The 23,019-nt window shown below is 50.5% G+C and overlaps 3 protein-coding genes across 3 annotated transcripts in view; all 3 read right to left on the minus strand.

Annotated features, from left to right (window-relative positions):
* Positions 1-899: 899 nt before the first annotated feature.
* On the minus strand, positions 900-9,204 carry KRBA2 (KRAB-A domain containing 2). Its single transcript, XM_034646750.1, is given in 5 exon segments — positions 900-5,551; positions 6,176-6,322; positions 6,325-6,952; positions 7,880-7,967; positions 8,469-9,204. Coding segments are annotated over 3 exon segments (1,638 nt in total). The 5' UTR covers positions 6,398-6,952; positions 7,880-7,967; positions 8,469-9,204; the 3' UTR covers positions 900-4,133.
* A 921-nt stretch (positions 9,205-10,125) lies between these two features.
* RPL26 (ribosomal protein L26) lies at positions 10,126-15,261 on the minus strand. The gene is given in 4 exon segments (NM_001304872.1): positions 10,126-10,264; positions 12,650-12,790; positions 14,123-14,295; positions 15,240-15,261. Coding segments are annotated over 3 exon segments (438 nt in total). The 5' UTR covers positions 14,291-14,295; positions 15,240-15,261; the 3' UTR covers positions 10,126-10,135.
* A 7,442-nt stretch (positions 15,262-22,703) lies between these two features.
* RNF222 (ring finger protein 222) overlaps positions 22,704-23,019 on the minus strand; it is a 5,266-nt gene continuing 4,950 nt past the window's right edge. Inside the window, exon 4 of the mRNA XM_034647277.1 lies at positions 22,704-22,886. Coding sequence (XP_034503168.1) covers positions 22,704-22,886 — 183 coding nt within the window. The remainder of the gene's footprint in view (positions 22,887-23,019) is intronic.

A 23,019-nucleotide genomic window follows, 5' to 3' on the forward strand; every position in this document is an offset into this window, starting at 1 on the left:
AACAGCCAAGACGTGTAAGCAACTCACATGTCCATCGATGGATGGAGGGATGAAGAAAGTGCGCTCTGTGCCCACAATGGTTTATCCTGCCTCAAAAAAGAAGGAAACCCTGCTACGTGTGACCATATGGGTGAACCTTGAGGGCGTTATGTGACAAAAGCAGTCACACGGGACAGATATTGCAGGATTCTGCTCTAATGCGGAATCCGAAACAGTCAAACACAGAGAAGTGGACGGCAGAATGGTGGTTGCCAGGGATTAGGGGGAGGGGAAATGGGGGACTGCTTTTCAAGGGGTGTAAAGTTTCAGTTACGCAAGATGATTATATTCTGGACATCTGGACATTTTGCCTACAGTTAACAATAGCGTATTGTACACTTAAAAAGTTGTTAAGAGGGTAGATCTCATGTGAGATGTCCTTACCGCCCGAAACAAACAAGCCAGAAAATCTCCCCCCAAAATCCCCTAAAAACCCAGACAGAAAAGCATAAGTGTATTTGAGGACCAGAGTAGCTCTTTCCACTGCACTTCTGAACTCCGAGGGTCGGCGAATGGCCGCGGTGCGCTCAACCTTGAGGGCAACGTTCCCTCTCTCCGACAGATGTGAAAGTAGACCCCATTCTGCATCACAAAACTAAGCCGAATGATCCAAAAGGACAAGGTATTAAGATCTTAGTATCAATTTGCTTCTGTGTAAAACGAAGATTTGCGTGAACCTTTGTAACTAGTACCGATTTTTTTGTGTTTTGTTCTCTGTTGCTATTTAAACAGTGGGCTGTGTTAAGTCTTCCAAGACTTTAGAAATTGTCGCTACACCTCGTAAAAAAACCTGTCCTTCTGATTGCTTGCGGCTCTGGGTTGAACTGTATCCCCCAGCTCCACCCCTCCAAAAAAGAGGCTGAAGCCGTCCCTCCCAGTACTTTTGAAAGTGACCTTATTGCCAAGTAAGGAGGCAGACGATCAGGCTAAAATGACATCGCTAGGGTGGGCCCTAATCTAACACGATGGGGTCCTCATTGGAAGGGGACCCTTGGACACGGAGACAGACACACACACACACACACACACACAGATGCGAAGGCATGGGGAGAATGTCACCTGCAAGCCTAGGGACACTTGAGGCTACCAGAAGACAGGAGAGGCACTGAAGTCTCCCCAGAGCCCTGGCAAGGACCCAACGCTGCGGACACCTTGATCTCAGACTTCCGGCTTCCAGTACTGCGACACGATACACTTCTGTTGTTTTGGCCCCCCAGTTTGTTGGGGGCAACCCTGGGAAACTAACAGAGCTGTCTTGAAAATAAGGTAACAATCAGTTTATCTCCGTATCAGTAAGGTTTGTTCAATCAGGACAGGCTCGCTAGGCACGTGCTGCTTCTCCCCCCCACACAATGGAAAACATGAAGATTCTCAAATAACTTGGGTCTGTTTCCCTGAAACGGACAGCCCCAATCTGACAAGCCCAGGGTTCTTCGATCACACCAGAGCTGCACACAGGCCCGTGAAGCGTTAATTCCCCCTTTCTCTTTCTTCCGTAGTTAGCCTCTGCTTGCTCTCTATTGGCTGCTCTGTTCATTACTCATTCGTAAGCATCCTTTTAAAAATTAGGATGGTTTTAGATGTTGCCAATGTTTTCTCCCAATGTCACTTATCTTTGTTTCCTTTGTGAACGGCGGTATTTCCCATGGATATTTGAAATTTTCAGGAGGGCAAGTATATCAGCTTTTTCTTTGATGGCTTTTGAATTTCACGTAGGGCTCAGGAAGGCTTTTTCCATTCCAAGATCACAATCCCCCTTTTCTCCCCCAATATTTTTATAGTTCTGTTTCTGTTTAGGAACCAGATGTCATGTGTTCTTGACTGAGAGCTAATTAACTAACTAACACCACCCCTCCCGCTGATGTGGAATGCCACTTGCATCATAAATTCTTAAAGATAACAGCGGTCGGTTTCTGGCCTTGGTTCACATTCTCATTTCACGCGCCTGTCTTCAGCCACGGGCCACAGAAATACACGAGCATGTATACTGCGTGGCCAGAGGGTGGCCGCCCGGAGGATGCATGCGCAGACTGCCCCCTGGGGGCTACCGCTGAGCTCCAGTCCTTCGCTGCGATGTAAAGATGCGGGCCTGGTCGTGGCCGGATCGCCCAAGTTTTCAAGAGGTGTATATGAAACCTCGTTTTGAGAACGATGGCAATGATCTGAGTTTCACACGCAAACTACATTCGCAAGCCGAAAGCATCAGGCGGTGCCCCAGGAGCCTTTGTTCCAGATGCTCAAACGCAGAGCAAGGCCGCACCGGGTCTCCGTGTCCGCCTCTAACTCGCTCCCACCACCAGTAGCAAGAAGTGAAAGGGGAAGGGAGGGCGGCGATGCAGCAGCTCGGGAAACCTGGGTTATCTGTAGCCCCTCCCCGGGGGAAGGCAGGGACACTGTGCCTCATCTCCCCTCTCCCCTGCATGGGTCGGGGATGCGGTTCACGGTTTGCCCGGCCACCAGGAGGTGGTAGGTCAGCATGAGGGTCGGTAACATGGGTCGAGCCGGGCCTCCCAGGCCCTGCCAGGGAGAGTGACAAAGGAGCAATGCAGAGTGAGGTCCCAGCCAAGGATGGAGCAAGATTTTGGCCCCCCCGAAACAAGCTGGAAGATGCTATTACCTCCTTTCTATTAACAATCATGTAGCCTCCCTGTAACACTGTTTAACCAGCAAAGGAAGGGCAGAGGCCTCCAGCTTTCACGTGGGGGACGGGCTCTGCTGGCAGCAAGGACAACTAACTTCGGTGTGTGGACAAAGTCCCTTCACACACATTCTCTCACTGGCTCGCACAACAACCCTGTGAGGCAGGCAGCGTCTCCCCTTCCGTAGGTAGGGGTATGTACTGCCCCGTGTGGAGGAGGAAACCAGCTCAACGGGCAATCAGAATGGGCTTTGGATGGCTCCAGGATATGCGGGGAGGGTGCGTGGAGAATAAAGACCAGGCCTTCCCCTTTCCTGCGCCCATCTCTGCAGAACCATTCGTTTCCACAGACAAATCCTCACCGAGCCCCTCCGATGGCTCGGCATCATCTAGGCCGTGGGAACACGACAGTACCCAGGGCATCATCCTTCTCCTTGGCCAGGTCTGTTCTCCTCACCCTGAACCATGACCCAGACAGGCCCCTGCTCTAGTCGTCTCTGGCCGGCGCAGGGCCCTCTGGCCCATGTTTGCCCTGTGCTCCAGAGTCCCTGGCGACTGGTCATTTCCTGGAACGTACTGAGCTCTTCCAGAAAGACATGCTTTTCTATTCTTGAGGCAGAGACACCTGGCAGAATCAGACCCAAATCCCAGCCATGTCTTAATTCTGGCCAACTTTTAAAGTCTGTTCCAGGCAGGTCAGACCATTCCCTGTGCGTGCCATTCTGAGAGCAGGGATGGTACCTGCGGCTCTTCTTGAAGCAGGAAATAGAGGGCAGGCGCGGAGGTGGCCAGTCTCCAGGCGATGTCAGATCAACCTCTTCTCGCTACCTGTACTTTGTCTCCATTTTTTCCTCTGAAGCCCCCGTGTTTTGGGATATTGTCTGAGGATTTGGCAGAAGGAAGACGTACCAGATACATGGAGGGCATGAGGACCAGCAAACACACTGAAGACCCCACGAGTTCACGTTCTGCAGGCAAACATACTCCTCTACTGACTACAGTTGGTAGAACCGTGTCCCCCAGATACGCCCAAGGACAAACCCCCAATACCTGCCAATCTGACCTCACTTGGAAAAAAGGTCTTTGCAAATACAGTTAAGGGGGGGCTCTCGAGATGAGATCATCCCCGACTGGCGTGGGCCTTAAACCCAATGACGTGGATCGGGTATCCAATGATGTCCTTCTAAGAGACGGAAAAAGAGAACGCACACTGAGACAGAGGGGAGAAGGCCACGTGGAGACCCACAGAAAGACGAGGTGGAGACTGGATGTGTACCAGCCAAAGATGGCCAGCAGCCAGCAGAGAGAGGAGAGAGGCATGGAACGGATTCTTCCTCAGCGCCTCCAGAGGGAGCGAACCCTGACACCCCAATTCTGAACTTTTTGGTCTCCGGAACGACGAGAGAATAAATTCCTGCTGTTCTGGGCTGCCAAGGTTTGTCACGGTGGCCCCAGGTCACCGACCCGAACCAGTTACCCCCTTCGAGCAAGGACCGGCATGGACAGTTTGAGCGACAGGAGAGTGCAGCTTTGTGCTCCTTTCCCCGGGGAATCTGGGAGCAGTTCCCAGATGGCCATACGGACCCACAGATGCCGTGGGCGCCCACTCGGCAGGTGCCCGGTCACCAGCAGAGACCTGGGCCTCCTGTGAGGTGCTGGGCTCTGCAGCTTCCGGAGCGGGGGGATCGAGGTCCTCATCCACATCAGATCTGTCCGCTCCGACCTCAGCCCTTTCTTCCTGCCTGATCCAAAGGCCACTTTCTAGCTGTTCTTCAGCAATTTCCAGCTCTTCCTCTGTTTGTAAGACGGCCACGGTTTCCCGGGGTAAGTGTGAGGAATACAGCCCGAGTTTGGCCTTAAAACCAAACATCGCTTCGTATGGGCTTTGCTGCAAGGACACGTCGAACAGCTGATTCCTCACCATCTGCATGAATCCCAGGCCTTGGGCCCAGCGACGTGAGCGGTGACTCTGCATCCAGGCATTTATCATGCTCTTGACGTCGTGGCTGGCTTGCTCCAGGGAGCCCGGGCCCTGGCCAGGGCGCTGCTGACCACCGACAATCTTTAGGCCCGGCCATACCTCATTGAGCTCGTGAATAACCTGGTTTGTGAACTCCACGCCGCTGCCTGAGTCTAACACGCTAGGTGTCCCGAGAATTGTGAAAATGTCCAATAGGACACTGACCACCTCACGCGCCTGCTTGGCTTTTAACGGCCGTAACATGATAAACTTGGTCAAGCGGTCCTGGTAATATAAAATAAACCTGAACTCACCATCGGCGTCGGACTGCATGTCGAGTACTTCCACTTGGCATCTGGAGTCAATGTCCTTAAAAGGCACGGGCTTGGGGGTGAGACCTCTCTTGGGTACTGGGTTCTTCTGGTGGCACTGTCTACAGAGTGTCAGATACAAGACAATGACCTCTTTGGTGACATTCCCGTATTTTCCTTGTAGCTCCCTGAGCATGCGTGTCCGCCCGCCGTGTCCAATATTGAGATGCGTATCGTGGAGAATATCAAACAACTCTTCCTTATGCACGTAATACCGAACGCGATCCCGTTCTCCGTGCGTCGCCTCTATTAGTTTCTCTGTGCCTTGCACGGAGATCACGTCGTATTTTGCTGCACGGCGGTAGTCACGTGAGGACTTCTTCCCCTTTTCCTTAGCTTCTTTGACTTCCTTTATCGTTTGGAAGTACTTTTCTTTGGAAAAAACCTTGCTGTTGTAACTTTTGCTTTCTACTAACTTCGTCACGCTTATAAGAAACCTTTCTCTCATGTTACGTATCTCCATTTCCGTATCACTTGTACTGGGAACACCAGAAGGGTCATTTGCAGCTTTCTGGGGCATCACGGAGAACTGTAAGAAGGCGCCTAAGAAAGCGAGAGAGAAAACAAAGTTAAAATCACGGCTATTCCCTCTGGGAGACTCTCCCTCCAAAGCTCCTCATTCTTCCATGGGATTTCTGAAGACTACTACACAGAAGAAAGATAACATAGTATAAAGCAGTAACAGAACAAAGCAGCTAGAAAGCCAACCAAGGCCACTCAAAACCTGATCACGTCAAAAGAATTTTAAGTCAGTAAGATATACAGAAATATGTAGTGATTTTAGACTTTAGGCAAACAGAATAAAGTAACCTGTTAGCTCATGAAACAGAACCGAATTAACCTGTTTTTATTAATTGTACAGGAGAGAGGATACATGGAAATGCTGGAGGCAGCAGACGATTATGCTCCCTCAGTAACTGTTGCAATCACACACGTGGGAGAATGTTGCCAGAAGGCACCACGTGAGAACAGCAAACTCTGAACTTGAAGTTAGCACCACGGAGGGCTTTTCAGCCTTCCCACAATCAATGTAATCAATTTCTTGTGGCTGAAGAGTCTGTCCTCATTTTAGCAGAATCAAGGAGAAAGTGGTGGGAAATTTCCGAATGGCAGTTTTCCCCTGTTGACGGTACAAGGCTTTAGTGAAGGAAGATTCTGAGTCCTTACCCTGAGGGGCCACGTTCTCGTAACTGTCCAGCATTGTGTCCCTGCACCGGGCCTTCCCAGAGGCTTTCAAACGCTTCCAATCTTTGGTCAGGTCCTCAAAGGTCGCTACCTCTTGAAATGACGCCAGCTGCTGCCACAGGGACCATTCTTGGGGCCTGGGCTAAGGAGTGGCTGCAGCAGGACTGGGGGAGAGACAGCGGAGGGTACCAGGAATGAAGGCATGCCAGTGTAAATGACTCGGAATGTGAGTCACGTGATTATTATAAGATAACAGAAGTAAAGATGTGGTCTCTTTGTGGGCGAGGAAAACAAGTTCTGCCCTCCTGGGAGGTCTGGAGGCCTAGACTGTTTTGACACCACCTGAGCTGAGGCCCACATAGTTCCAGAACAAAGCAGAGAGTCCAAGAACAAAGCAGGGTACTCCAAGACTGGGAGACCCCTTCCAGTACAGGCTTGATGGCTCTGAAGAGAGGCAGGGTCTGTTTCCAAAAATGGAAAAACTGCACCTGTGTGTGTGTGCACACAGAGATTTGTCAGGAGATTATCACGCCAAAAAAAGGGAGGCCAAATGGTCCACACTCCACCAAGACCGGAGAATTCCTCAGGGAGACAACTTGACCATCAACTGAGGTTCTTTAGAACCACTCCAGGTTGTGGGAGGGTGATGCGGCCACGGGAAGAGTTCACGTGATGATAACAAGATAACAACGATCGGAGGAAAACAAGATCCCTGGGATCCCAGCCATCAGATGCAGAGCCGAGGGGCAGGGCAGAACCCTGAAAAGCAGAGAAAGAGGAAAAGGTTTCAAAGCTCTGAGCGACAGTCTTAGGTAAGCTGAGGTCCCGAAGGTTCTCCACTAAAAAGGCTTTTAACTCTCGTGCTCGGCATCACTGGTTGACCACGGACATTCCTGATTCTAAGACACTGCTGATTATAAAACCACTGACTTACCGATGACTTTCTTTAGAAGGGAAAAAACAGAGAACCTACATTAAACGAACACATCCAGAGTAATATACACGGAAGATATACATTTTAGTGTTGAAGAAATAGAATGTTTGCAAATGTTGTTTAAGTCTGCTCAAGTTCCTCAGTACAGACGGACATTTTAAAGGCTCTGAGGGGGCACGTGGGCGGCTCGGTTGGTTAAGCATCTGACTCTTGGTTTTGAGCTCAGGTCATGATCTCAGGGCCCACGTGGGGCTCCATGCTCAGCACAGAGTCTGCTTAAGATTCTCTCCCTCTGCCCCCCCTGCTCCCAAGCACCTTCTCTCACCAATAAATAAATCTTTAAAAAAAAAAATAAATAAAGGCTCTGAGAAGTTCTGCAGTAAATAAACCAGTTTGTTTCATCTACTAGTTATATTTATTTATTTATAAGATTTATTTATTTGATATAGACAGAGAGTGCATGCGCACAAGCAGGGGGAGTGGCAGGCAGAGGGAGAAGCTGGCTCTCCGCTGAGCAGGGAGCCTGACGTGGGGCTGGATCCCAGGACCCCAGGATCATGACTTGAGCTAAAGGCAGATGCTTAGCTGACTGAGCTACCCAGACGCCCCTATCAGTCACATTTAATCACTGACAATGGCACTTTGTCTCTAAAGGAATATGTTATCATCCCCTAGCCCGAGTGGTCCTCAGAAGAGACCTGAAACCACAAGATATTCACTGGGATTCAGGAAAGCACCTTCGAGACTCCTACCTGAAACCAGCATCTCTGAGTGGCTGCCCTGGCTCCTATTTGAGGCCCTGCAGGGGACTGTAAAGGAAAGACAAGCCTCGCCTCCATCCTATAAAAGAATGAAGACAGGTTGGAAATAATTTATAATCAAAAGATGCAAAATCTCAGTCTTTAATATGAGATATAGTCCTCACACTATGCTGGGAAAAGCCACGTTTGGCTAACAGACCTATTTTAGTTAGTCCATCGGTGTTTGTTTTTTGAGAAATGAGAATGATTTACCTATAGGTACAGATGGGAGGATTTCACTCATCCCACCTTCTTGGAAAATGGGAAGAGCTAGCCACCCTGGGAGCTTTGCTGCTTGGCAACAACTAGCTGCCGCTTGGGTTAGAAGAGCCTGCACTCTCCTGTTTCCCAGAGTCCCCAGGCACCCTACTAACTTGTCCACCTTATCTGCCCATCCCTGTGGTTATCTGGGTTTTCAACACCTGTTCCACAGCAGCATGCAAGGACTATGCTGAGCTTTCTGGTGCAATCTGTGACAGCGGGGTAACGGAGAAATGACCTTGGATAGAGAAAACTGGAACCGGCTCTCGTCCTCACCCACCTGTGAGTCTTTGCTTTGGCGTCCCACACCTGGAAGGTTCTTCCATTGATCTTGGGAATCCCGCCCAGCTCAACTCAGCTCCTTTCCTGACGCATTCAGCGACTCCAGCCGGATTGCCACCTCTCCCTCCTCTGGAGAGCCCGGGCTCTGGAGCACTTTATTTTCTGCATTTGTAGTTGACCGGTTCTGGTGTACACAACCTAGCAAGTAGGGGCCGAGCCACCTCCCTGGCGGCATTCCCTCTGAGCGCCAAGGGACTCAGAGCGGAGATAGAACGCTCAGAGGACGTCTGGCAGACACTTCCCGTACAGGTGCAGCGGCGAGGCCGCGCACCGGGAGTGCTGAGTCGGGTGCCTTGGGAATTCCATTTCCGACTCTACCATTTACTGTGTGTCGGCCTCGGGCAGAGATGCTGGGGCGTCGGCTCCCTCGGCCACAAGACGGGGAGGTACCGTTTTCCTGATGCAGACGCGGAGCTTCCCCGCACCTCCCGACAGACGGCCCGCCTGCTCCTGGGGACCTGCTGCGGGCGCCACATCCCCTGCGTGGCCTTCCTCCTTGCACCCCCGCGGGCTCGGCGCCCCCCACCCCGGGCCCAGCCACACCCCTACCCCCGCGAGGGCGACCAGTTAGGGGCTGAACCAATGAGCGAGGCCGGGGAGAGGCGGGGAGGGCCGGCGACCCCCGAACCCACGCTGGTCTGCAGGGGGATGCGCCGGGGACCGCCCCCGACGGCCGCCCGGCGTCCTTTCGACGCTTTGGACCGGGTCCCGCGAGGGTCCTGCGCCGCCTGTCGTTTGGCGGTCGCTGGGGCTGGTCTCCCCGCGGCCGGCCTGCGCGGGACTTCGACAGAGCGAGCCACCGACCCCGGTCCCCCGCGGCAGGACCGGTGTTTCCCCACGTTGTTGCGAAGCCTGCATTTTGGGAAGTAGGAAAGTAAGCTACATTCATCATTCTGCCTCTAGAAGCTTCGTCTAAAGCGCGCGAGGGCGGAGGCGCACAGGTTGTCCACAGTGACGGCACCTTTTACAGAGACCCGAGAACCTACGTTTCAGATGAACATTTCTTACTTAAACTGCAACTTAAGCATTTACCTTCTGTGAGATTTTGGCGTGGCGGCGCTCCTCCGAGGAGCACCAGTGCATGCAAGGTGGCTAAGAATGGCTCGGGGCAGCCGTCGAGGCGCTGCTGCAAATCACAGCGGCTCCTCGCTTCTGCACAAGCCTCATCCCACTGGCAATGTCGCTTCTATGCGGAAAACCGTGCAAGTATGCCACATGCACACTTACAGAGTCGTAGCCCAACAGCAGTGAGACGGCAGGTTCGAGGCAGGAGCCCACAGGGCTTTTTATATCTGGGCCGCCTTCTCAGTGACACATGATGGTCCCCAAATACTGCCTGCTCTACTATCAATCCTGATTTCAATATTTTGTTACTCTCGATGCTTAAACAGCTGGCGCTCAAATGGAAAAACCCACCCTACTTTAACAGTATTTTAGCAGAATCAAGCCACAGGATGGAGCAGCCTGCCTCTGGGGAGCAAATGCCACCTGACCTCCCCGAAAACCGATCCACTGGAAGGGAGGGGGTATTCCCCAAGCACCACACAGAAAGCAAAGGTTCTTCATTTTAACAGTTTTTATTTCAAGTTGCACATTAAGATGACTTTACTCCTGCATTTTCTCGATTGTTTCTTCCTTATATTTGCCCTTTTCCTTTCCTACTTGGCGAGATTTGGCTTTACGTTCAAGGATCTTTTTGCGGTCTTTGTCCAGTTTTAGTCTAGTGATAACCACCTGCAGAAAAATAAAACACTTCTAAGCTTTAAACAGTTACCGGCTTCACAACCTAACCAACTCATACACATTTCTGTTTCTACTGTAACTTGAGAATCGAGCTGGAATACAAATGCAGCTCCCACCCACAAAACCACAGCACAGATCACGCTGCGACAGATCTTATTGTTAAAGGTCTCTAGATGACGGTAAATTTAGGTCTTATGAAGGAAGGCGAGGAACAGGGGAAAAGGCCACTAAACCAGGTGTGGGAACAGAGCATTAACGACCGAAAAGAATATCTGTCATCATGGAGCCTGTCCCTTAACATGGGGAGAGAGAAAACAAAGTAGATTTATGTCGGACTCTGATATACCGAAACACAGGGCAGTAAGGGGGAGGCTGAGAGCACGGGCTAAATCCTTAGGGTGACCAAACTAGGCCCTACAGAAAACGCTGCATTCAGACACCTGAAACCTCGAGCGCATTATGGTGAGAGACGTCAGACGGGCAAGTGCTGTATGATGTCACGGATACATGGAATTGTAAAAACTTGTGACAAAAATAAATTGGTCAGCAAGGGATGGGGAACAGGACAGATGTTAAGGGTATAAACTTAAACTGTAAGTAAGTCCTAGACATTCATGTGCAGTAGTGATAGATACACAATATTGTATCATAATCACTAAACTTGCTAAGAGACTAGAACTTTGTTACTCCAATTAAAAACAACTAGCATGTTAGAAGCACTAATTATCGCTACAGTGGCAATCCTTTTATATACAAATCGATCCAACTAACATCTTGCACACCTTGAATTTACACATTAGGTCAAATGTATTTCAAAAGAAAACACACAAAAAAGACGACACCTGAAAAGAAAGGTGAACTCCTGAAGAAAGTAAAGAATTGTTTTGGTAAAAGTACAGCAAGTACAAAGGTACAAAGGCAGGAGAACTTAAAAGTTTCACAGGTGCGTGTTTTTCAATGTTAAGTGTGTCTAAGAATCAACCGGAGAGCTTGTTAGAACAGATCCCTGGATCCTGCCCCCAGTAGAGCTAGGAACAGAATCTGGAATTCCGTCAAGTGGCCAGGTGATACTGCTAACAGCAGACACACTATCAGTAGCATGGGTGCAGGAGGGGCGAGGAGGCCAGCAAACTAGGTCAGAAGAGGGGAGGTCTACAAGTGGCCCCTCTACAAGTGAGGGGGATCAAGTAAGGTCTTGTAGGCCACTCTGATGGCAACAGATGGGATTCTGGATATCACCTGACAGCAGCCAGTGGGGGTTGGGGTGGGGTGGAGATAAAATAATAAATGGCATTTTTGTCCTGAGCAATTGGGAGGATAGAGCTGCTATACAGGGTGATGAACAAAGTCTGAACAGACTCAGAATTCTGAACACATTAGGTTTAAAATTATCAGAAATCCAAGCTGAAATGCAAAATAGGCAACTGGGTGTTGAGGTCTGGGCTGGAGTCCTCTGCCTTTAGAAGTCTGAAGTCCTTGACTGAAATAAAGAGATGAAGACGATCACTGAGCCACAGCGAAGGAAACGGTTACGTCCTATGCTGTGCTATTTTGAAAAGGCCAAGAATCCATCACTGGACTGGCGAACTGGACGACAGCCTATCTACTGGTGGATCAGACATAGGACTGGCAAAGGCTAGAAAATGGCGAAGTCCTTGCTCTCAGGAGACACATGCTAAAGGAGTCAGAGAAAGTGTCATGACGCTTATAATCCACTGGCGGTAAGGAAAAGGGGAAAAGGAAGCACGGGTAAATGTTAATAGTGAATTCCAGGTGAAAGAGACGGAATTTTGCCACACCAATCCTTCAACTTTCCTGTAGTTTGAAAAAACAAAAACACACAGATCCTAAGATCATAAAATTTTTAAAAAATTCTAAGAAAGAAATTAGAGACTGCAGTATTAGAGAATTCACACTCAAGTCCCAAGCAGGCACTTGCATGAGAAACAGACCAGATTTTCTATCCTGGCTCAGACACTACCACTATCCACGAGATCTTAGCTTCTGGGATTCAGTTTTCTCCCCCATTTGTAATGAGCCAAAACCAGGAGTCGGACACAACCGACTGAACCACCCAGATGCCCTGCTTACTCAGCTTAATAGTAAAAGCAAACAGGGTATCAGCTCTGTTTTATAGAAAAATACCCTATTTCCACGATGTTAAGATTTGTTCGGTAGCTTTTGAGAAAAAAATACATTAAACATATACAATAACTGTTAAAGAGAGATCTCATAAAAATTTTCAGACTGGTTTCTAGAACCTCTAAAATCAGGGGATTCTATTTCTCTGGGATGGCCCTGCAAACAAGTAATCACATTTGCCAACACTTCCTGTAACTTCCTTCTCTTCTCGTGAGCGTTCTCTGAAACACCTACCTTGCTAGGGTGAATGCCCACATGGACGGTTGTGCCGTTAGCCTTCTCTCGCTGCACTCGTTCTATGTAGATAACGTACTTCTTCCTGTAAACCTGGACGACTTTGCCAATCTGCTGACCTTTGTAGTGTCCTCGCACAACCTAAAAGTTCAAAAATAACAAAAATATTAACCTTGGGAACCAGGAAAGCTACAAATCACGTAAACATCATTCGCTCTATCAGATCTGTAAGACCTTTCAATTTTGAAAGACTTAACGGTTAATAGAAACGTGCCAATACTCTTTTTTTTTTTTAAAGATTTTATTTATTTATTTGACAGAGATAGACAGCCAGCGAGAGAGGGAACAAGCAGGGGGAGTGGGAGAGGAAGAAGCAGGCCCATAGCTGAGGAGCCTGATGTGGGGCTCGATCCCATAACGCTGGGATCACGCCCTGAGCCGAAGGCAGACGCCCAACCGCTGTGCCACCCAGGCGCCCCAATAATTCTGTCTTTAACCCGCAAATAAACCATGCCCCCATGTAAATCTAGTGACAGTGCATCAACTGGTGGTCCACAAGCAGCGGTGGGCTTGGTGAAAGGTTAAAAACGAGCCCACTCTGGCTTGCTTGACAAGGAACTTTACTCCATCCCAAAGGAAGCAAGAGGCCACAGGATTAAATTCACAAACCATTACCATGTCCAACCCAGTGCCACAGCGGTCAGCAGCAAGTATGTATGGGAACCAATTCTTTCCCAAAGTCTTAACAGTTTCCCACCCAGGAGTCCTAGTGTTCCTGCTTGTCAGGAAGCAACCCAAAGCGCTCCTGCACCGATGTTTCTTTCCAGCTGCAGATTTTCTCGCATTAAGAGATCTTGAAAACAGAGATCATCTCCCAAGTCCACTGGCACATCCGGCACCAGCACAGTGGTAACTGATGGCTGTTCTCAACCCACACCACTATCTGGGGACGTTTTTTTTTTTTTATTCAAATGGGTGTTAACCTCATCAAATAACACTGGGGATAGGCAAGCTGCTGTAGAGACCTGCCTGAATCTTGTCATCAACGGCTGCAGGCTACAGCTAAGAAAACACGTATAGACATTTTCACTTAAATCGATTTGACAAGTTATTTACTGGTAAACATAAAACCACCATAAAAAACTATGGTTCTGTTAGGGCTTCTATATCTGGGTTGATTCAGACAGAACTCTGTGTATTGGTCCTCAAAGGTGTCTTCAGTGACCAATCACACCAAGAAAAAGCTCATCACAAAGCAACGTGCTGGTTCTGAGCCATCTCTCTTCTTCTGGTTCACACGCCCCCATTCTGATGCTTGGGACAATCGATACCTTTCCCTGTTTGATTCTTTAGTTCCCTTTTGCACCCCTATTCTGGGAGTAACGTCTCCGGTGCATCGTTCCCAGACCGCAATTCCTCTTCCAGGCCTGGAGTGAGGGACATCTGCCAAGATGACCCCAACGCGGTACCCACCTGCACTTCATCATCCTTTCTGATGGGCATGGATCGAACATTGTACTTCTGTCTCAGCTCTTTGGAAAGAGGGGAAGACATGATCTTCCTGCGAATGTGGGAAGGTGCATTGAAATGTCGTTTACGGTTCTTGCTCCGGTCAGAAGTCACAAAGGGATTGAACTTCATTTTGGCTAAAAAGAAAAGTTAAAAGAGGTGTCAACCCTTAAATGATCACAATCTCGTCGTTTCCAAACAGGTAACAGCAACTTTGTCATCTTGAGATGTTAGAAAGCCCATGGAACCAGTCATATTCTACCAGGATGTTTTCTGTATTTGTTAATGGAATAAAGAATTGCAGGGGGTCTGGGTGGCTCAGTCCCTTAAGCGTCTGCCTTCGGGTCAGGGCATGATCCCAGGGTCCTTGGATTCAGCCCTGCGTAGAGCTCCCTGCTCAGCGGGGAGTCCGCCTCTCCCTCTCCCTGCTTGTGCTCTCTAATAAATAAAAATAAAATCTTAAAAAAAAGTAATTCTCCATCAGTAACATACTTGCTTCAGTTCACACCCTCCAAACTCCTGAAATACCAGGTAAGGAAGTTAAGACGGGACTCGCATCTCCGATGCGTGAAGGCAAGGCAGACCCACAACTCAGTTATTCAATCAAAACATCACGCTTTGCAAAGACCAACCAACGTCAATACGGTACGGACTCGGGTGTGAGCACATTTAACTCCCTATAAACTGCATCGGCTCCTTCGTCGCCAAGCCAGGGAAGGGCTACACATCTCGGGTCCAAAAAGCCTTCTCCTGGGCAAGCGCGGCCTGCAGTTTCCCCGGCTTTACCCAGAGATTATTTCGAGACCATTCTTAGGGAAACTACGCCGATTAGACTTGTCTCCATCCCCAGAGAACCCTTCCCCTCCAGGCGCCGAAGCCAAGTTCCCAAACCCCCTTTCCTTCTCCCTTCCCCGAGCTCAGCGGCCCTCAAGCTTGCGGGAAAGCAGGTCAAGACCATTCTGGCCCCTCTCTCTGGGTGCTATTCGTCCACCGAGAGAGTATCGGGCCCCTGGAGTCAAAAGACATCCCGCCCGCGAACGGATGGCTGCGGATTTCTCGCGCTGGCACAGCCAAAACTCACCCGCCGGCACTTCAGCGATGGCCGCAAAAGGGAAGAGATCCACACGTTACTTCCGGTTCTGTAAGTTGACGAGAGATCTCGCGAGACCGATCATCTCTTGGCGCGAGAGAGGCGCGGCGTTTGAACGAGAAGGGGAAACTGGGAAAGAAATTGATGACTAGTGTCTCCCCCCGGCTTGGAGGGGAACTGCAAGGAACTGCGAAACCGCCTTCTCCAGGGCCTGGTGCCTCCCATGGGAGGTCTGGGTTCTGCAGCTGCGTGCTCCGGGAAGGGTCGTTCCTGGGCGGGTGGCGGGGGCTGCTCAGGGTGTGACTGCCCCGGTGCGTGGTGAGGGAGCGGACGTCCCATTAGCCGGGAAAGGGGAGGTCTTACTAGCGGCCGCCAGGTGACGCTGGGCCCGCGGCCGCGGGTCACCCCGGTACGGTGCACACCGGTAAGTCCGTCCCGGCTCGTGGCGCGGGCTTATCGAGAGCGCCCGTCTTTCGATGAGCTCAGGCGGACGCCGGCTGCCATCCCTCCCCGCGGCGTGTGTTGCCGGCGCCGCGGGGACCGCCCGAGACTCGGCTCCAGACGGCCACCCGCCTTGCGAGGTCTGGGACCCGCGATCCCTCCCTGCCCCGCGCCAGGAGGTCTGCACCTGCGTTTCTAACGAGCTCGCAGATGGTGCCCGGGATGCGGGTCCGAGACCACACTTGGAAGGAGGCCTTTGCAAGCGGAGAGCTGTGTGCCTTTCTGAATGTCACTTCCCGCTGTCCTTCGGTTCAGGGTCTGATGGAAGCGGAGCAGGGGGGATGAGCTCCCCCCAAAGGGATGCTGGGTCAGGCTGCAGTGCGGGGGTGGGGGGCGTGAGCTCCCGCTGCTTGCCCGGCCGCGCACCTGGTGGGGGATCCCTTTCTGTCGAATGAATAATGCATTGTCATTGAATGAATGATGCGGTGTCATACTAACGGAAGACACATTTCATGATAATTCCTAAGACGTAGTGAGCTTGCTGAGCCCTGGGGACACTCTTCTATCACTTTACGTTGTTAACTCCTTTAATCCACCAAATAGTCTCGTGATGCTGGTACAGTATTATTGTTCCCATTATACAGATGGGGCATTGAGCCACAGAGAAGTGAGAGGAACTCTGCGAGTTATGTAGAACCCTTAGGTTATAGATGAACCCATGCAGGCTCTTCCCAGCCCCTTCCGTATATGGTCCCAATTTCTAGGACTCCATTGGGGTCAAGTCAAAGAGTGAGAAACTATGTCCTTGAGGACCCGGAGAAGAGACAGTAAAGAACATGGGTTTTCAGGGGCGCCTGGGTGGCTCAGTCGTTAAGCGTCTGCCTTTGGCTCAGGGCGTGATCCCCGAGTCCTGGGATCGAGCCCCGCATCGAGCCCCGCATCGAGCCCCGCATCGAGCCCCGCATCGACCTCCCTGCTCCGCTGGGAGCCTGCTTCTTCCTCTCCCACTCCCCCCCTGCTTGTGTTCCCTCTCTCGCTGGCTGTCTCTATCTCTGTCNGCATCGGCCTCCCTGCTACGCTGGGAGCCTGCTTCTTCCTCTCCCACTCCCCCTGCTTGTGTTCCCTCTCTCGCTGGCTGTCTCTATCTCTGTCAAATAAATAAAATCTTAGAAAAATAAAATAAAATCTAGGGCTATTTACAGCATTTTTAAAAAAAGGTTTTATTTATTTATTTGACAGAGAGAGACAGCCAGCGAGAGAGGGNAGCGAGAGAGGGAACACAAGCAGGGGGAGTGGGAGAGGAAGAAGCAGGCTCATAGCAGAAGAGCCTGATGTGGGGCTCGATCCCATAACGCCGGGATCACGCCCTGAGCCGAAGGCAGACGCTTAACCGCTGTGCCACGCAGGCGCCCCCCTAGATTTTATTCTTAATTGAAAAATTCAGTGAGTGGCACCTGGGTGGCTCAGTCGTTTAGGCGCCTGCCTTCGGCTCAGGTCATGATCCCAGAGTCTCAGGATCAAGCCCTACATTGGGCTCCCTGCTCAAGGGGGAGTCTGCTTCTCCCTCTGCCCCTCACCCCGCTCGTGCTCTCTCTTTCTCTCACTCTTTCTCTCAAATAAATAAAATCTTTTTTTTAAAATTCAGTGAGAATATCTCTACTGCAATTTTTTTAAGTTTATTTTTTTATTTTAAAAATTTTTTATTTTTATTTTAAAGATTTTATTTGACAGAGAGACAGACATCTTTTGCAAGCATCCCTGATGTGGACACCGGAGTCATAAAATGAAATTAGTTAAAGCTTCTGGCCGCTGGAAGCTGATTGTCTAAGCGGAGACATAAACAGCGAAACTGACAATCAGGGGCCCCCCAGGAAAAGTGCTTGATGAGCCCGCTGCCCTTGGTGCTCTCTCTTTTTTTTTTTTTTTTTTTAAGAGGGGGGGGGGGGGGGGGGAGGCAGAGAAACTTAAGCAGGCTCCACGCTGAGCCCACTGCTGGGCTTGATCTCATCACCCTGAGATCACCACCCTGAGATCATGACCTGAGCCGAAACCAAGAGGTGACCGCTCAACCAACTGAGCCACCCAGGCACCCCGCCCTTGGTGTTTCTCTGCTTCAGGAATAGGAAGGAGCTCTGGGGTCAGGGAAGACTTCTGGGGTGAGATCACCCTTGGCTGAGTTTGGAAGAATGTTAAAATTAGCTCCATGAGGCAGTGGGAATCGCTGGAGGGAAGGCTCAGAGGTGTAAAGCAGCATGACAGCATGATGTAGTGTCTCCAGGAGCCAGGTCCTTGTGGCTGGAGGGAGGGGCCTTCAGGGAAAAGCCCATGGGGTTTGGGGCTGAGCTGAATTTGATTTGGTTGCTGAAGGTTACAGGGAGACACTGAATGCTCCTGCCTTCCTACTTGCCTTCCTTTCTGGTCTTCGCAGACTCACCCTCTCTCTTCTTCTTCTTACTAGTTCCCCCAACCCCCTCTTTCTTTCTTTTTTTTCCCCAAGTTTTATTTATTTAAGTAATTTACACCCAATGTGGGGCTCGAACTCACAACCCCGAGCTCACGAGTCAAGCGCTCTTCCAACTGAGCCAGCCAGGCACCTATGAATCCGCTCTTCTTCAGGTGTCCCCAATCCTCTTCCTCTCTCTCCATAAAGGCCTTCTCTGTTCCCCCATACTGCCCATCATTCTCTGCTGTCGCCCATCCCTCCAGAGGCCTCCTGAGCTCCCTCCCCGCCGTGCAACACTGAGTCATTGAAATTAAACCTTCAGGCCACCATCTGGATAGCACAACCACTTTATACAGTGCGAAGGTTGCCAGGGTACAAATTGTACACACAGATGCAAATTATGAGTAGCCTAGTTGTAGAGTCGGTTAACCTGCATCAGTGTCTTGGCTCCGCCCTGCGTGACCCTCCGGTCACCCAACCTGGCTGCTCCATCTCTCTTCCTTACGTGCCTCTTACGTGGTTTGAAAAAGATCCTTTTAAACAGACCCTTTGGGGTTGTTTCGAGGCTGGTCTTTGTGAAGCCCTAAGACAAACCAACTATCCACATTCCACACCTGAGTCCCTCGGACTCAACTTTTTTCCTAGACGCCAAACCATTCCATTTATTCCTTCCTTCCTGCTTGCCTGCCTTCGCGCAGGCATTCTTCAACTATTCCTCCAACTCTTACCCTTTACCAAGTCCTAAGCCAGGCACTGAGATACGAAGATCAGTAGGATCTGGCCTCCCCTCAAGGAGCACAGTGTCTGTAAGGAAGAAATGGCCCTCTGAACAGACAGGCATAACAAAGTGTCCCTGGGAAGGTGATGGGATGGGTCATTCCGACTGAGGTGGCGTGTGGGGAAATCTTCACAGGTAAGCCTTGAACTGTTTCTGGAAAGCCAGGGAGGTGTTTTCCAGGCAGAGAGAGCCACCCAAGCAAAGGCCCAGAGGTCGGCACCAGCATGACCTGTTGGATCTACAAAGAGTTTGTGCTGAGAATTAGTTTGTACCAGGAGGATGAGGCCGAGTGAGGATGGGGCCAGGTTATTTTGCCACAGTGGGACACCTGGGTGGGTCACTTGGTTGAGCATCTGCCTTCGGCTCAGGTCATGATCCCAGGGTCCTTGGATCGAGTCCTGCATCAGGCTCCCTGCTCAGCAGAGAGCCTGCTTCTCCCTCTGCCTGCAGCTCCCCCTGCTTGTGCTCTCTCTCAAATAAAGAAATAAATCTTTAAAATAAAAAAAAGGTTGTTGTGAGAGGAGGTAGCAAAGTGTGTGTGTGTGTGTGTGTGTGTGTGTGTGTGTGTGTAAGGGGGATGCCCTTGGACAAGGAGAGGAAGAGATGAGCAACAGTTCATGTTTAATCCCAGGCATCCATCTGTCTGTCTGTCTATCTTTCTCCTTATCTGATGGTATCTTTCTGTGGCGCCTTGACCTCAGGGGGGGGTTGCTTAAAGCAAAAGCTTTCACTTGACAAAGGAATGGAAGGGTAGAGAAAAATCAAAACGAGCACATTAAATGATCGGGCCCAAAGACGTCCAGAGGAACTAAAAAACACTGAGTCAAATATTAAGCTTTTTACCTTCCTTCCTGGTGTGCCTGTTAAGCAGAAGATGTCACACCTCTAACCAGACCAACCAGCCCCACTGAGCTGGTAGCTGACACTCTCAGGCTGCAGGACAGGTAGTCAGGCAGCTCTCGAATGTTCTTGGGGCCAGAGCCTCAAGGGGCAACCGGTGTATACACTGAAGATATCTTAAGCATCTGATAGCATTCTTCAATTTAATTTTTAATTATTTATTTATTTGAGAGAGAGCAAGAGAGCACAGGAGAGTGAGAGGAAGAAGCAGACTCCTTGCTGAGAAGAGAGCTGGAGACGGGGCTCGACCCCAGGACCCTGAGATCATGACCTGAGTCGAAGGCAGATGCCTAACCGACTGAGCCACTGAAGCTCCCCTTTAATTTAATTTTTTAAAAAAGATGTTATTTATTTATTTGACAGAGATAGACAGCCAGCGAGAGAGGGAACACGAAGGCAGATGCCTAACCGACTGAGCCACTGAAGCTCCCCTTTAATTTAATTTTTTAAAAAAGATGTTATTTATTTATTTGACAGAGATAGACAGCCAGCGAGAGAGGGAACACAAGCAGGGGGAGTGGGAGAGGAAGAAGCAGGCTCATAGCGGAGGAGCCTGATGTGGGGCTCGATCCCATAACGCCGGGATCACGCCCTGAGCCGAAGGCAGACGCTTAACCGCTGTGCCACCCAGGCGCCCCTAATTTAATTTTTGAATAAGTAGTATGTTTGCTTGTTTCAAAAAGTATCAAAGGGAAGGGCTGCCTGGGTGGCTCAGTGGGTTAAGGGTCTGCCTTCGGCTCAGGTCATGATCCTGGGGTCCTGGGATCAAGCTCCATGTTGGGCTCCCTGCTCAGTGGGGAGTCTGCTTCTCCCTCTCCCCCTGACCTCCCCTTAACTAGTGCTCTTGCACCTTCTCTCTCTCTCAAATGAGTTTTTTAAAAAAAGTATCAAAAGGAAAGGGAAAATCACCTCCATCCTGTCCCATCAGTTTATCATCCCCTTGCCCAGTTAATCGCTATTATTAGTTTTTTGTGTTCTCGTCCCAATTTCTTGATGCATGAATAAGCACATGAGAATGTGAATTCTTATCCCCCCCTTCCACAATGTTCCACACCACGTTTATCCCATTGGCCATTGTGTCTTGGAGACATTCTCTGGGTGTATACACAGGTCTTTCTAGAGGATAGGGTTCGAGGACAGGACTTGCTGGGTCAGAGTGGACATTTTGATAGCTACTGTCCAATTTCCCTTCCTAGGGGTTGTACCCATATCTATCCTCACTACCTCACCTGCTTTCTCAGCTTTGGAAGCCGAGTACGTTTTGAATCTTTCAGCGTTTGACAGGCTCATAGGTGAAAAATGGCATAGCTGCAGAAATGTTAATTTGCATTTCTTTCACAAGCGTGACTAAATGTTTGAGATCCATTTGCATTTGTCTTTTCGAGCTGTCTCTTTCATCTAATGTGAACTGTCTGGAAGGTCAGAGCTCAGAGCTGCCCACATGCATTGGCGATGTCTCTGGAATCTTTGAGAAAATAGAACCTTTATTTAAAAAATAGCCGTTTGGCATTCTTTGAAAATAAAAGAAGTGCCATCTACAAGTCACTGCTGAACAATATGAAAACGCTACAGGTATTTTGAGGTTAAAACAGACTCATTAGAATTTAACATTTTTTAGTCCTATAATAAATATGTTTTCCACGAATCCACCTGTATCCCCCCAGATAGCACCCATGCTCTTCTCNGTCTTTGTAAATTTAACATTTTTTAGTCCTATAATAAATATGTTTTCCACGAATCCACCTGTATCCCCCCAGATAGCACCCATGCTCTTCTCTAGTCTTGAAAAGAGCATAAAGAAACCCATAAGTTAAGTGTTTTAAATCAGCCCTCCCTGTGTCCCAAATATCCCCTGTAGGGTGGACCCCATTCCCCAGTGGTCCCCGCATGGACACCACTACGGGAATTTGGGAACCAGATAAGAAGCAGGGTGCTATTCTTTCCCCACAGATATCGAACTTCGCTGAGAGTGGTGTGGGTTGTGGGGGGCTTAGCTGCTGGCACGCCTGGGAGCTGGTGAGCAATAGCCTATTTGAGAGAGTAGCTGAATATTTTTGCTGTTTTTTAATCCAAAAATTAAGATTATGGGCCTTAAGGAACAGCAAATGGCTGTCGGCAAGTGACTCGCCCCACAGGCAAGGCCCAGTCCGAGGCTTTTTGAGCGGCCCTCCACGCTGAGCCCCAGCACAGTCCAGGGAGGGGTCTGTGGGACCTGGGGTTCAGCATTTGCAGAGACGGTGGCGTCCCTGACAAGCGCGGCTGTTTTCTTCCCCACCCATCGTCACCCAGCCCAGCTGGGAATCCGACCCGGGGAACTGGCCCAGCCGGTGTGGCCTCTAATGAGTGGTTGGGTCATGAGGAGGAGGACCTGGGCTGGGAGGGAGGCGGGAGCCCCCAGGGGTTGTGCCCACATACTTCTCTGCTGACTCAAGTCGGCCATCAGGCTCCCCCTGCATGCCCTGCCTGCTGGTCCATCCTTGAGAACCCCAGGACTCAAATTCTGGNGTGCCCACATACTTCTCTGCTGACTCAAGTCTCGGCCATCAGGCTCCCCCTGCATGCCCTGCCTGCTGGTCCATCCTTGAGAACCCCAGGACTCAAATTCTGGATCATTCCTTGGGCCTTGGGGAGACCTCTGGTTCTGTCTGTGGGTCACTTTGCTAGCCTCAGCCACTGTTCCCCAGGATCAGCCTTATCTGTTACGTCCCCCAGAGATCCTGGGCCACAGCCTCTGAGATCAGCTGCTCCCCCAGCAAAGACCTTCCAGGCGGGTGACTCGGGGGTGGGAAGGCATACACCTGCCCCGCTGTGAGGGTCATGGATGGTTGCTGAGATCATGGGAAGGGTGCTTTTGGCCCCTGAGCCACCCGTTCTATTGGCTCCTGAGAGCAAGCTAGAGAAGCCTGGGTGGGAATTCTGACCTGGACGAGTCCGGCCGTCGGCGCCCCCCCTTCAGCCACGACGGTGCCCCACCTGGCTTCAGGTAGGTCACCTGGCAGATAGGGATGGCGCCTCGCAGCTGGCGACCCCACAGGAAGAGGGGACCACCCATCTTCCCACCTTGCTCAGTGCCAGCCTGGAAGAAGGGGCAGCATCTGCAAAGGGGCTGGCACAGCTGTTGCTTCCGGGGAGGGGAGGGCACCCCATTTTCCACCCTGGCCTGGAACGTGGAGTTGGGGTTTGGGCCCCGAGCTCGGCTCCAGCCGCGA

The sequence above is a fragment of the Ailuropoda melanoleuca genome, chromosome 17 (genome assembly GCF_002007445.2).
Source record: "Ailuropoda melanoleuca isolate Jingjing chromosome 17, ASM200744v2, whole genome shotgun sequence".
NCBI classification, from domain to species: domain Eukaryota; kingdom Metazoa; phylum Chordata; class Mammalia; order Carnivora; family Ursidae; genus Ailuropoda; species Ailuropoda melanoleuca.